Here is a 12317-nt window from a genome sequence, read left to right as displayed (position 1 = left end):
ATAACACAGTCCAACCACCCATTAATTTGTTGTTATTCATAAGTCTTACAGTGCTGTATCTAATGCCTTTACAAAGCTGTTATGTGACATGGAAGCTTCATCCCAAACAATCAATTTGCAATCTTGTATTAATTAAGCTGTGTTGCTTTGTTTTGGTATGTTACAAATGCTGGGTGCATCGTCAGGACATATCTTAAGTGGGATCTTGAAAGTAGCTTGTGCAGTATGACCACCTTCCAAAAGCATGGCTGCAGTGTGGATGAAGTCATAGAGAGAGCGATTTTTTTCTCTGACCTTATTATGGCGAGCAATAAATTGCAAATATTTTGCCTGTACCTCCAGGGGCATCAAGGAAATATTTTTTGCCTTTTTCATTGTTAATTGAGGTCATTACTGCATCATAAACAGTTTTCTGGTTGATTTTTAAACAAATCTCATTTCGAACTACTTGTAACAGACGGGAGTCATCGTAGGATGTCTCTTGTAAATAGTCTTTACTGGCTTCCAGGCTTGTGTTGTTTGACAGAGGTAATCCAAAGTCTTTGATAGTTTGTCCACAAATAGATTCTACTTTATTTAACTCCAGCAAAGCTTCGTTGAAAATATTGTCGTCATAATTAATCTCATCTGAAGAACATTCCTATTTTCTGAGGTACAATATGTCTTCAGCCATACTTTCACGATGATTTTGCCAAAGATTAAGGGGGTCCATAACTTGGCAAAATGTTACCAAAATGGCAAACAAATGTCTGAGTGATTGGGCTGTATTAGAAACACCAGCTTCAGAAAACGTATTTTCCCATTGGGAATCATCTTCTAACAGACCCATTGCTTCGCATGCATCTTGAAAGATACTGTGAGTTACTCCTTAGATATTTCTTAGGTTTGCAAAAAATGCAGTTTTATAATTGGAATATGTTCATTTAGTTTATATGGAGAGTATCTATGTTTGTATGTATTGATGTATGATAATGAAGGCTATGTATTTGATGTTTAATGCCAAATAAATGTTTCATCATTCAAGGAATTTGTTTAACTGCTTTCTAGTTGGTCAGACTCTGTATTAGAAGAGCAAATTCTCTGTGAAGGATTATCTTAAAATAATCTTTGCATATATAGTAAGATGGCGCCTGCCAGTCGTATTGCTCCTTAAGCTGTTGAGAATTTTCAGAAATGTAATAGTTTAATGGAAAGTAGTGAGTGTATAGAATTTAATGAAAGGAAGAAGAAGGGAAAATAATTCGTGAAGTGTTTGTGTATGTGACGCACGCATCATTCATGTGGAACCAGGAAATTGTTTTAACTGTGTTAATTTATTATCCAAACTGGCCTCAAGGGATGAAATTATTCGAATGTTAAGGAAGGACATTGTAAATGTTAAACATAATAGACTTAGCTTAAATGATGTGACTTGAAGTGCAAACTGAGACATGGTCGGAAGTAATTACGAGGAGTTGCAACAATAGGTCTAAAACTAATCATGATCGAGGCATAGGCCTAGGCATTGAACTAAGGAATAAGTTCCAGATCCTTGAATCAATTACGTCTAGTGAAGAAGAATGTGTAAAGACTAATAACGTTCTAGCCATTACAAGGAAGCCTGTACTTGGGCTGAGGAAGAAGAAGAAATGTAAGGTAGATGTGTACGGGGAAAGCCACGGTCGGGGTATTGCTGCCGAACTTGGTGATATGCTACCGGTGAATGTAGTTGTAGGTTTTGTCAAGCCAGGTGCTCTGTTCGAACAGGTTCTTAAGTCAGAAAAGGAAGAGGTGGGAACACTTAATGAGAATGACTACATGGTTGTTATGGCAAGGATGAATGATATTGCTAGTAATGAAGCATCAAATGTAATGTCTGGGGTGAAAAAATCACTTTGTAAATTAAAGACCACCAATGTAAATGTAATAATTGACATGATTTAATTGAATGGTCTTGTGTAAATAAGTTAGTTAATGATAGACACAGGTGGCTACAAAAGATTGTCAAATGCTTTCAAAATACAGAAATAATTGATATGGGCAATATGGATCGAGTATATTTCACAAATCATGGCATGCATCTTAACAGAAGAGGGAAAAAGCAGCTATGTAATATGATAGGGGAAAAAAAAAAAAAGAGAGACCCCAGGAACATCTATCATGGATAATGCCATACCATTGCTGTTCGATAAAGATGAAGAAGATGCAGAACATTCGCAGGTAATGAAAGTGTGAATAGCTGGGGAAGCAGTTGAGGTGAGTGCTACCACTAGAGAAGGATGCCCTGGAGAAGAAAATCAACTGAAAGGAATTAATGTGATTCTACCTCAATCATCAGAGACTGCAATACCGGAAAACACAGAGTATTCAGGGAAAACTCGTAATGAAACCATGGAGCTTGTCAGTAGGAGTCACTTGAATGAACGAGGAGAGGAGTTACTGGAGAAGCTGAATATTGGAGCACCATCAGGACGAGGAAGATTTTCAGCTTGGGGAATAGATGAAAGTCTGATGGTGCCAAATCCGGTGAATAAGGTGGACGTGGCAACAATTCGTACCCCAGTTCATGAAGTTTTGCCATGGCAACGAATTGTTGCCACGTCAACCTTATTCACCGGATTTGGCACCATCAGACTTTCATCTATTCCCCAAGCTGAAAATTTTCCTCGGTGGACAGAGATTTTCTACAAGGGAAGGACTGACAGCCGAATTGGAGAGGTATTTTTCAGGCCTGGAGGAATCTCATTTTCGAGATGGGATCAAGGCATTGGAACATTGCTGGACCAAATGCATTAGTCTGCGGGGAGACTATGTTGAAAAACAAAAGCAGTTCCACCGTGGTAAGATACTTCATTCTAGTACATTCTGAGAACTTTTCAAACCACCTACGTATATATGACACACTAGATGGGAAGGGTGCGTGTTTAGGTATTTTCTTAGACTTAACAAAAGCTTTTGCTTTAATTGACCACAGCTTGCTTTTAGAAAAGTTATACATGTATGGAGTTCAGGGAATGGCCTGTAACAGGTTCAAATCATTTTTATGGAATAGAAAAGAGATTGTTGAAATATATACCAGTAGTGATCTGAGCAAAAATGAAATTAAAAATGTGTATTCCTGTGCCAGAAACATAGATCATGGTGTTCCACAGGGGTCAGTTTTGTTTTAGGACCATTATTATTTTTAGAATTTATCAATGATGTGGTCCAAATTGTCAATAATATGCAAGGAGTGCAATTAGATGATATTAGCCGGGTTTTTTTTGCTGGTGAAAGTTCTGAAGGGCAATTACAGGCAGGCAATTTAGTAAGTAATATCTTGAGCTGGCTTGAAGATAATAAATTAATCTTAAGAAAACAGAATACTTCTGTGATTAGATTTCACCATAAGATTAATCTAAATATAGAAAGTTGTCCAATATCATTTCAAGAGACCATTGTTGAATACTCATCATCAACAAAATTTCTTGACTTGTGGATGGATGAATCAATAACATGGGAAAAACTACTGAGTTTATAGGAAAGAAACTTAGTAGAATTTATTTCATGATAATATTTGAAAAATAGTTTTAATTTAGAGGTTTGTCAAATAATGTATTTTGCATATGTCCATCCCATACTAACCTATGGTATCATTTACTGGGGGAATTCACGATATAAAGAAGTCGTCTTTAAGTTACAAAAGGAAGTAATTAGAGGAACGGCTGGTGTCGGCAGGAGGACAAGCTGCAAGAAATATTTTAAACTTTATTTGATTTTACCATTGCGTAGCCTTTATATCTTCCAAACACTTGTATATATGAAAGAGAATGTAATAAGTTTCACAATAAACTCAGCTTATATAGGTATAATACTAGAAATAGACACAATCTACACATACAACCACACAAAACTAAGCTTTATGAATTAAGTTTGAGTTATGCAGGAGTGCATTTGTTTAATAAATTGCCAGACTTCATTAAGAGTATAAAACCGTGTTCAAAATTGAAGAAAGAATTATTCAAATTTGTTTCTAATCATTGTTTTTATTCTATTGAAGAATACTTAGCTCTTGAAAATTAACTTATGTATCTTTTTCTTTTGGTTTCTCTGTGCTTCTTTATTACATTGTATATTTCTCTTAAGTTCTCATGGCATGTATATTACTTTTTATCCTTTCTTACTGTAAATATGATTATTGACGTGTCCCATATCACTGTATGATCAGTTGGATGAAATAAAATACAATACAATACATAATATAAGCTTTACCTGCTTTTTTATGCTTGAATCATGACAGTTGTTCAGCAGTTGAGCAACCAGTGTCCCAGTACGTCTGGCCTGTAAACAATGAAGGAGTTCACCTGTCAAACATTTCAAATGACCACAAAGATCTGGAATAATAAACAGTTATTTTGGTAAACTTCACTATTACATAATTAAAATAAATATATTTAATTCATCTATATCTTTAAAATGAAATGAAAGTTTGTTTGTTCGTTTTATAAATTTACATGCCTCCACTGTCAGTACCAAAATTTACACCAAGGCGCATGAGGCACTCAGACAGGTCATAGAGGTAGTTATGTTGTCAAATTCAAATTATGACTACATGTAAGGGGGCACAAAACAACAGAATCAAAGTTGTCATAGAAGGACCAGACACACCTCCTTTTATGCCCATCATGGCAAGAAACAATATTTGGTTAGGCCATAGGGAACTTCAAAAACAACATTTTAAGGCCCTAAGATCAGCCGTTTCTAAGATATTTCCAAAAAACTCCCTACTCTCGGAAACCAACCAAGGAATATCTAGCCGTAATCATGGTTACACCTGCTCAAGATGTTCAATTCAACATTCCCTCTAGCTGTGTAAGAGGCAGTGCCAAAAATTTGGCAAGGCTAACTTCAACAACAGCTTCATATTTTGTAGTTCCATCTCTTGACATCATCAGAAAGCGCTTCTTTATGTCTTCAAGCCTACTGTGGTAGCTTACTTCACAGCTGGATTTTGATCTATGATACAATCTAGCAATTCATTCTCTGGAAAATTAAGCTCAATTCCATGAATGGGTATAGAATGATTGCTTTCAGGTGTGAATTACTTGCTTCAATTGTATGTACCATAGTTTTGTATTCTTCTTTGTTTCTTAATTCTAACATTATTCCTTTATTTTCTTAACTCTGTTTATACTAATTTGTAGAGAATTCATTTTAGACATAGATTGTAGCTATTGGAAAAGTTGCTCTGAATCTTACACCTCAACTTCATCATTACGGAAAATCATAACTACATGTTTAGTAGTAGAAACTGTTGCTGGTTTACGAGATTGTACTACATCAGCATAATGGAGCTTTTGTGATGATTGTAAACAAGGCTCAAGGACAATTGCTGAAATTAGCAGGGATTTATTTGGAAACATATTTTCCACATGGTCATTTTTATGTAGGATGCTTCAGGGTTGAAACTCAAAGGAATTTATACATTTATGATTCTAATAGTGTGACACATAATACTGTTCATCCTACAGCAATGGATTAATAATTTCACAGATAGATACGGTGTACAAAGTTGACGAATCAATATCAATAATTTGCAGTAAGTTCAAAAAGTTAACTGCAGAAAAACAAATGTAATTCAATTTCTATTTGCAATGTATTTTCAAGTGCTTGTTGATATAATATTACATTCCATTACTATGAGAGTTCACATGTATTATTTCATTATCTCAAAACTTTGCAAATAAGTATATCTGTGATAATATTAATAAACAGCATGAGACTGCTAGTTCCATATAAAAAGTTTCTTGAGATATTATTGCCAAGGTTTTCTGTTTATGGAAATGATTTCGCTAGCTTACTTTAACTTTCAGTTGGGTACCGTACCACTGCTGCATACTCTATGTCGTATTCGTGCTATCTGTTGTCCACAGAGCAGACAACTAGCAATGTGTCTGAATCTAACCTCACAACAGCTGGCACCTCTTTTGGGTCTTTCAATTATTATAAAATTTGAACCCTTATTTATGTCGTACAAGACATTCAAACACAAAAAATAATAATCAGAACATAGGTGCGTCTCCTTCAATCAATATACAGAATATTGTAGGTAGGCAAGAGGGAGGGGAAAGAAGGGGAGAAGTTGTGGAAGACAAGAGGGCTAATGCTTTAAGGGAAAGGTAAATGAGAGCTAAGGGTTCTCCTTAGGGAGTGAGTTCAAGAGAGGTATCATGAGTCACTGCAGGAAGAACAGCAGAGGGGGAAACAGGAAAGTGTTACAGAGGAGGGAGGCAAGAGGAAAGGCACTGGTAGGAAATGAGAATGTAGAGTAGAAGATAGCAAGAGGGAGGTAGAAAAGTTTTGTGAGAGGGAGGGAAGGGAGGAGGAAGTAGGTTCTGCAGGTGTCAGGGAAGTTACAAGAGACTTGGAGAGGAGGGATTCTAATGAGGTGGGTAGAGTTGAGGCTCTGGTCATGGGCAACTCTGTTGTTAGGCATGTGAGGAAGTGTGTAGAAGACAGGTGTTATCCAGGAATTAGGTCGAGGCAGATGTTGATAAAAAGGGCAGGGTAAGGAGAAGGTGGTACTTTTCCACATTGGTACCAACAATGTAAGGCAAGCAGAAATAGGTACTAACATAGTTGGGGATGTATGAAATCTGGTTATGACAGTGTAGGAGAAGTTTAAGGGAGTGAGATTATTATCAGTCCAGTACTGTGTAGAAGGGATACTGACTGGAGGGTGGCCAGGTATTTAAATGAAACTGTGGAGTGGGTATTTGGGAAGCTGGGAGTGAGATTTATTGATCCTAATGGGTGGATAGGAGTTACGGATCTACGCTCTAATAGTCTTCATTTGAACTGCAATGATATGTATAAGTTAGGTGCATGAGCGTAATTCAAGCATTTTGATTGGGGGTGTAGGGGAGGGGGGGCAGGGATTACCGGGGGATTCATGAATCCATGAGAGCAATTTTTACGACTACATAATTATTGCTAATATTCTCTAACTTTCCTGTAATATTCGATGTTAATCACTTTTATTTAACATCCTAACCTCTGAAAAAATGAAAAACTTTTGCACAGAATTAAAAAGTAGACCTAATTCAAATATATTTGTTACTTGGCCTGTTTTTATCCAAAAAGTAAAAATCAAGCAGGCAACATGGGCAAAAGGCAAAATCTTGTCTTTATTTTACATAATCTGATCATATCATATTTTTACACAAAATGAAATATTCTTTCAATTTGAATTGAAGTCATTAATTACTTTTGAAATGGCAACACCAGTACTCCTTTTAATAGCTAAAAAGCCAAAGAGAATAACCTCTCATAGATTTTCTTGCATATGTTTTTAAACACCGCAAGCATGAAAAATTCCTCTCACATGTTGCTGAATTCATTGAAACTGTAAAAAGCAAATGGAAAATTAAATAATGAGAGTGAACAAACTTTTCAAATACTTCTCTACAAAACAGTAGCTCTTTTTTTGGACATCTTTTTCTTTTCCATTTTGCAAAAAGAAACACTGGAGCTCAGGTAGTTTTTTTGTCTGAGGTATAAAATTTACAAACATGTTTTACACTGGCCACGTCTACTTTGCTTCCATTTAGAACTTGCCTTAAATAGTTGAGACATCCAAGTTATTTTCTTGAAGTATGGTCCCTATCTCTTGCTTAAGTATGCCAATAACAGGAAACTGCATTGTAACTTTGTAGTACTGTTGCACTATCTCAAATGGAGCTTTATTCCCATCACCAACTTTTGCCTGATTGTTGCTTTTTCTTGGCAATTCTGCTGCTCTAAGTTAAATCCACATTTCTCTGTTACTTTCATGCAGTGAGTAAATCATTCTTCAGTTCTAAAAGATCATAAAACTTCAAGTGTCTTTTCCTTCACTGATTTTACAACTTCGTAGGTCATGCTACTGGACTATAGGGTCTTTGATAACGAGTAACATTGCATTAGAACTTTTCTGAGTAAAATCAAATCAAATAAGACTGTTAAATTCTCCACATTTTTTAACAGAGCATTGGCTTGTTTTCTGCTGGCAGAGTCGTTCAGTCAAATTTCTTGTAGAGCTGACAGAGTGGTTTCAAAGTTATCTAACAAATATCATGTGCCTATTTATTTACTAGTAAAATTAATAGTGTTAGTCAAGTCTAAAAATGTTTTTATATAAAATTAAAATTCTACATAAAATTAAAATTGGACTGTATTGTGATTGACCTATCTAAGGCATTTGATAGGGTAGATCATGGGAGACTACTAGCAAAAATGAGTGCAATTGGACTTGACAAAAGTCTTGGGTAGGTCAATAGCGATACAGTCCATTTGATCTCCTGAATCTAAATTGTTTGCTACATCTTGCTGGAATTGTGCGAGTTGAGCCTCAATTCAATAAATAACCTTTCTGAAACCCAGACTGCCTTCTGTTAAACCAGTCAATGCATGTCAAGTTGACTGACCTGTAATTATCTACTTTATGTTTATCACCCTTACCTTTTTACACTGGGACTATTATAGCAACTCTCAACTCTTTAACTTCCCAGTTAATATTTGGCATATTGAGATCACCCACTACACTAACGTTCCTTTCTCACATAGCTGATTATCTTGTCAAATAATTCTGCATCACAGTCAGTGTCACCAGTTCCAGGAATGTGCTACCCAAAAAACAACAAGTTGCTTATTATCTTTAGAGATGAGCCTTATACATAGAATTTCATGTTTCTCATCCTTTTTTCGTAGCTTACAATTTCTTCTTTCACCAGTATGAATACTCTCCCTCCTATTGTTCCTAACCTGTCTCTACGATAAACACTCCAGTTCCGTGAGAAAATTTCCACACCCATAATATAATTTCTCAGCCATGATTCAATTCCTATAACAATATCTGACAAATATATGTCTATTAAATTATTTGTTTCTATTCCTTTCTTTACAATAACTTACTTCTAAAGTTAAACACAAAAAAAATTATATCATCCTTGCTTAACATCATCCTTACTTAACTTTCATTTTCCCATACCCTCATCACTGCTCCCTAGTCTATCCCATTTCCTTAAATGCTACTCCCAATAACTCTTCTAAACAAACCCCTAACCATAGGAGTAATTCGGGGGTGGCAAGGGGTGGCAGTTGCTCCCAATATTTTGAAGGAAACCGAACCTTCATACTATTACAGACTTAGAAATACATATTTTTACAAGTATGTTTTTCATTACTCTGCTTAATTTTGCTCAATAAAAGAAAATTACTATTGCAAAATTGTATAAGCTACCTATATAATGTTGCTAGAAATATTTTCTATTATTGTTCAATTTTACCTTTCCCCCTCAATTCTAATTAAATGTTGCTGATAAGTCCCGAATAAATGCTGACGGGTGGGCACCGAATGTCATGAACTGTGGGCTGTGCCTCCATATGACTGTCTCAATGATCAGATGTTCAGATTATCTTCTATACATGTATTTGCCGAGCGGTGGAGACACTGTTTTACAAAGAGGAAAAGTCCTCTCATTTTTAATTACTCACGGATTTTTATTACTGCATTTTGAGGTGAAAGTTCCTTATGGGGATCACTATAAGTGCCTAGGTGTTAATATAATAAAAGGTCTTCATTGGGGTAAACACATACACGGGATTGTAAATAAAGGATACAGATCTTCGCACATGGGTATGAGGGTGTATAGGGGTTGTAGTAAAGATGTAAAGGAGAGAGTGTGTAAGTCTCTGATAAAAAAAAAAACTGCTAGAGTATGTTGTATGGGACCCTCACCAGGATTACTTGATTCATGAACTGGAAAAATCCAAAGAAAAGCAGCTTGATTTGATCTGAGTGATTTCTGACAAAAGAGTAACGTTTCAAAAATGTTGCAATGTTTGGGCTGGGAAGACGAGAGAAAGAAGATGAGCTGCTTGAGCTCTCAGTGGAGAGATGGTGTGGAATGACATTAGTAAACAAATAAACTTGAGTGGAGCTTTTATAGGTAGGAAAGATTATAATATGAAAATAAAGTTGTAATGCTAGAGGACAAATTGGAGCAAATATTCATTTATAGCAAGAGGAATTAGGGAATGGTATAATACTATTTATTTATCAAGGGAAATGTTTGATCAATTTTCAAACCCTTTGCTATTATTTGAAAGGACTATGTAAAGAACTGACAGGGAATATACCACTTGAGTGATTGCCCTAAATGCAGATCAATGGAGAATTAATTAATTAATTAATTAATTCATTAATTAATTAATTAATTTATTTATTTATTTATTTATTTATTTATTTATTTATTTATTTATTTATTTATTTATTTATTTATTTAAATTTCCAAGTTCTTCAAACTCATTTAAGAAAGGACTAAGTAGACAATTGATAAGTAATCTGTCAGCTGGATGATGATGATGATCATTCAATAACTAGTGCTTGCTATTTGATTAGATGGAATGAGATTGTTCAGGAAGCACTTAAGGACTTGGTGGGTGGCTACCACAATTAATTCACAAATTTAACAACTGCATGTTTCTCGTGTATATTTCTCATTGTCACTCTTTTCTGTTGTTCCCTTTATCTACACTAGCTTGTTATTATGCTTTTCCTTTTTTGTATGTTCCTATCTTTCTTAGGAGCTTTTATTTGTTTATTTGTTCATACCTGAGAATGTTCCATCACTCTGTGACACTGCATGCATGCACAGAATTTTATTTGTGGTCTAACTTACCTCATTACATGTAGCAGAACATGGCTGGATGATCAGGAAGAGTTTCAATACATGGGCTACAATCCAAGCAAGCTGTAGGAATAGAAAGGAAGGGTCGGTATTACCATATGTTACTGGGTAAAGAAGGTCAAGTAGGAAGAAGTAGGGTGTAATGACAAGATGAAGAAAGACAGTTAAAATGTCCACCATAATCTGGAACCCATATGCTGAGTTCACCATGGTCACGGCTTCACAAAGCTCAGCATGTAGGGGACAGAGACATTCAAGACGAGATGGTTTATATTTGCTTCTTGAAATAGTTGATGAGCTACGCAAGCTGCCCCCTGATGATGTCACCAATCTGTTCAGCTGATGGTTTATACCTGCTGAACAATGAAAATAAAAAAATTAATTTGGATGCAGTACAACTTAACGAATTTTGTTCTCTAAGGTCATATTAAATAATTTCATGAAGTGCAATAAGAAGGTCAAAAGCAAATTTACAGTTCATTCTGACAAAACATCACAAAAACAATAAAGTAGTAAGATTTAAATTGGTTTTGGCAGGGCCGTAGACAGCTTTGACGGGCCCAGGGCAAATGACTTGACCCCCCTCCCCCTCCCTCTCTCAACCATAAATGCCCCGGGCAAGAAACTTTCATTGACCTCCCTTACAAAAACATTAAGTGATTTTTTGTATATTTCTTATACATTTCTTAAGTTCAATCTTCATCAAATTAAATCAAAACATTCTAAAAGCTGAAGTTAAGTTTTTAACTTTTTATTATGTACTGTATCTTGTTTTACAATGAATAAATATTGAAAATACATTTTTCAGTTGTCTTAAAAATTATTCCTTGTTTTACTCCAACGTTGAGCACATTAACAAAGTCTTTATATAGGTATACTGGACTAGTTCATCCTCACATAATTATAATATACATTAAATTAAATTTGACTAAATTCTTCTCTGCTCTGTGTAACAGGTTTGTTTGTATAATTTAACGTTCTTTGTTATTTCACGAGGACTTGCAAGGTGAGGCCTCCCTTTAATGTGGAGCCCACATGGAAGGGTGGAATAGCTTCTTCTCTAAATGAAATGATAGTAATAAAATATATTAGCAACCTGATATGGTTGTAGCATACAGTACAGTACAAAACAATCATAAAATGCAGTATGATACTTAAACTACCTTAAAGTTAGAATAATCATTTTATTTAAATTATAATGTGGCCTGTTATTAATGCTTTTTTGGTTCCTAAATGCTAAATAAAAAGGCTGTCTAAAAAATGTAATTAGCATAGTAATGGTTTGCTGATAGGCCTAGTTCTATATTTAAAAAGAAAGAAATATACATTATTATTCAACTGAACATAAATACAGTTTAACTTCCGTCTTATAGTAATTGCTCATGGTGACTGATATGGAGGTTGAATCATAAGTCATGGCAACTATTTTTTTCTCGCGAACAGGAGACAACAAGGAAAATCTAAGATATGCATTTGGAAACATACGGTATGTACTTGCGTATGATGCCCCTAGATGGTGTATGTAAACAACAGTGTGGGTCTAAGCATGCCCCCAAGTTCAGTGTGTGAGTGAGAGCATCACAAAATGGAAGTCAACAAGCAGCAGGAGCAACGATCATATATTAAAAT

The 12317-nt window shown here is 35.3% G+C and overlaps 1 protein-coding gene across 1 annotated transcript in view; it reads right to left on the bottom strand.

The window, feature by feature from the left end:
• LOC136876117 (gustatory receptor for sugar taste 43a-like) overlaps window positions 1-10869 on the bottom strand; it is a 28159-nt gene extending 17290 nt beyond the window's left edge. The window contains exons 1-2 of the mRNA XM_067149799.2: window positions 10680-10869; window positions 4231-4299 (exon numbers count right to left, since the gene is read on the bottom strand). Coding sequence (XP_067005900.1) covers window positions 4231-4299; window positions 10680-10868 — 258 coding nt within the window. The 5' untranslated portion in view covers window position 10869. The remainder of the gene's footprint in view (window positions 1-4230; window positions 4300-10679) is intronic.
• Between the last annotated feature and the right edge of the window lie 1448 nt (window positions 10870-12317).

The sequence above is a fragment of the Anabrus simplex genome, chromosome 1, assembly GCF_040414725.1.
Source record: "Anabrus simplex isolate iqAnaSimp1 chromosome 1, ASM4041472v1, whole genome shotgun sequence".
In the NCBI taxonomy this organism is placed as follows: domain Eukaryota; kingdom Metazoa; phylum Arthropoda; class Insecta; order Orthoptera; family Tettigoniidae; genus Anabrus; species Anabrus simplex.
This window is presented reverse-complemented; position numbering and strand designations above follow the sequence as displayed.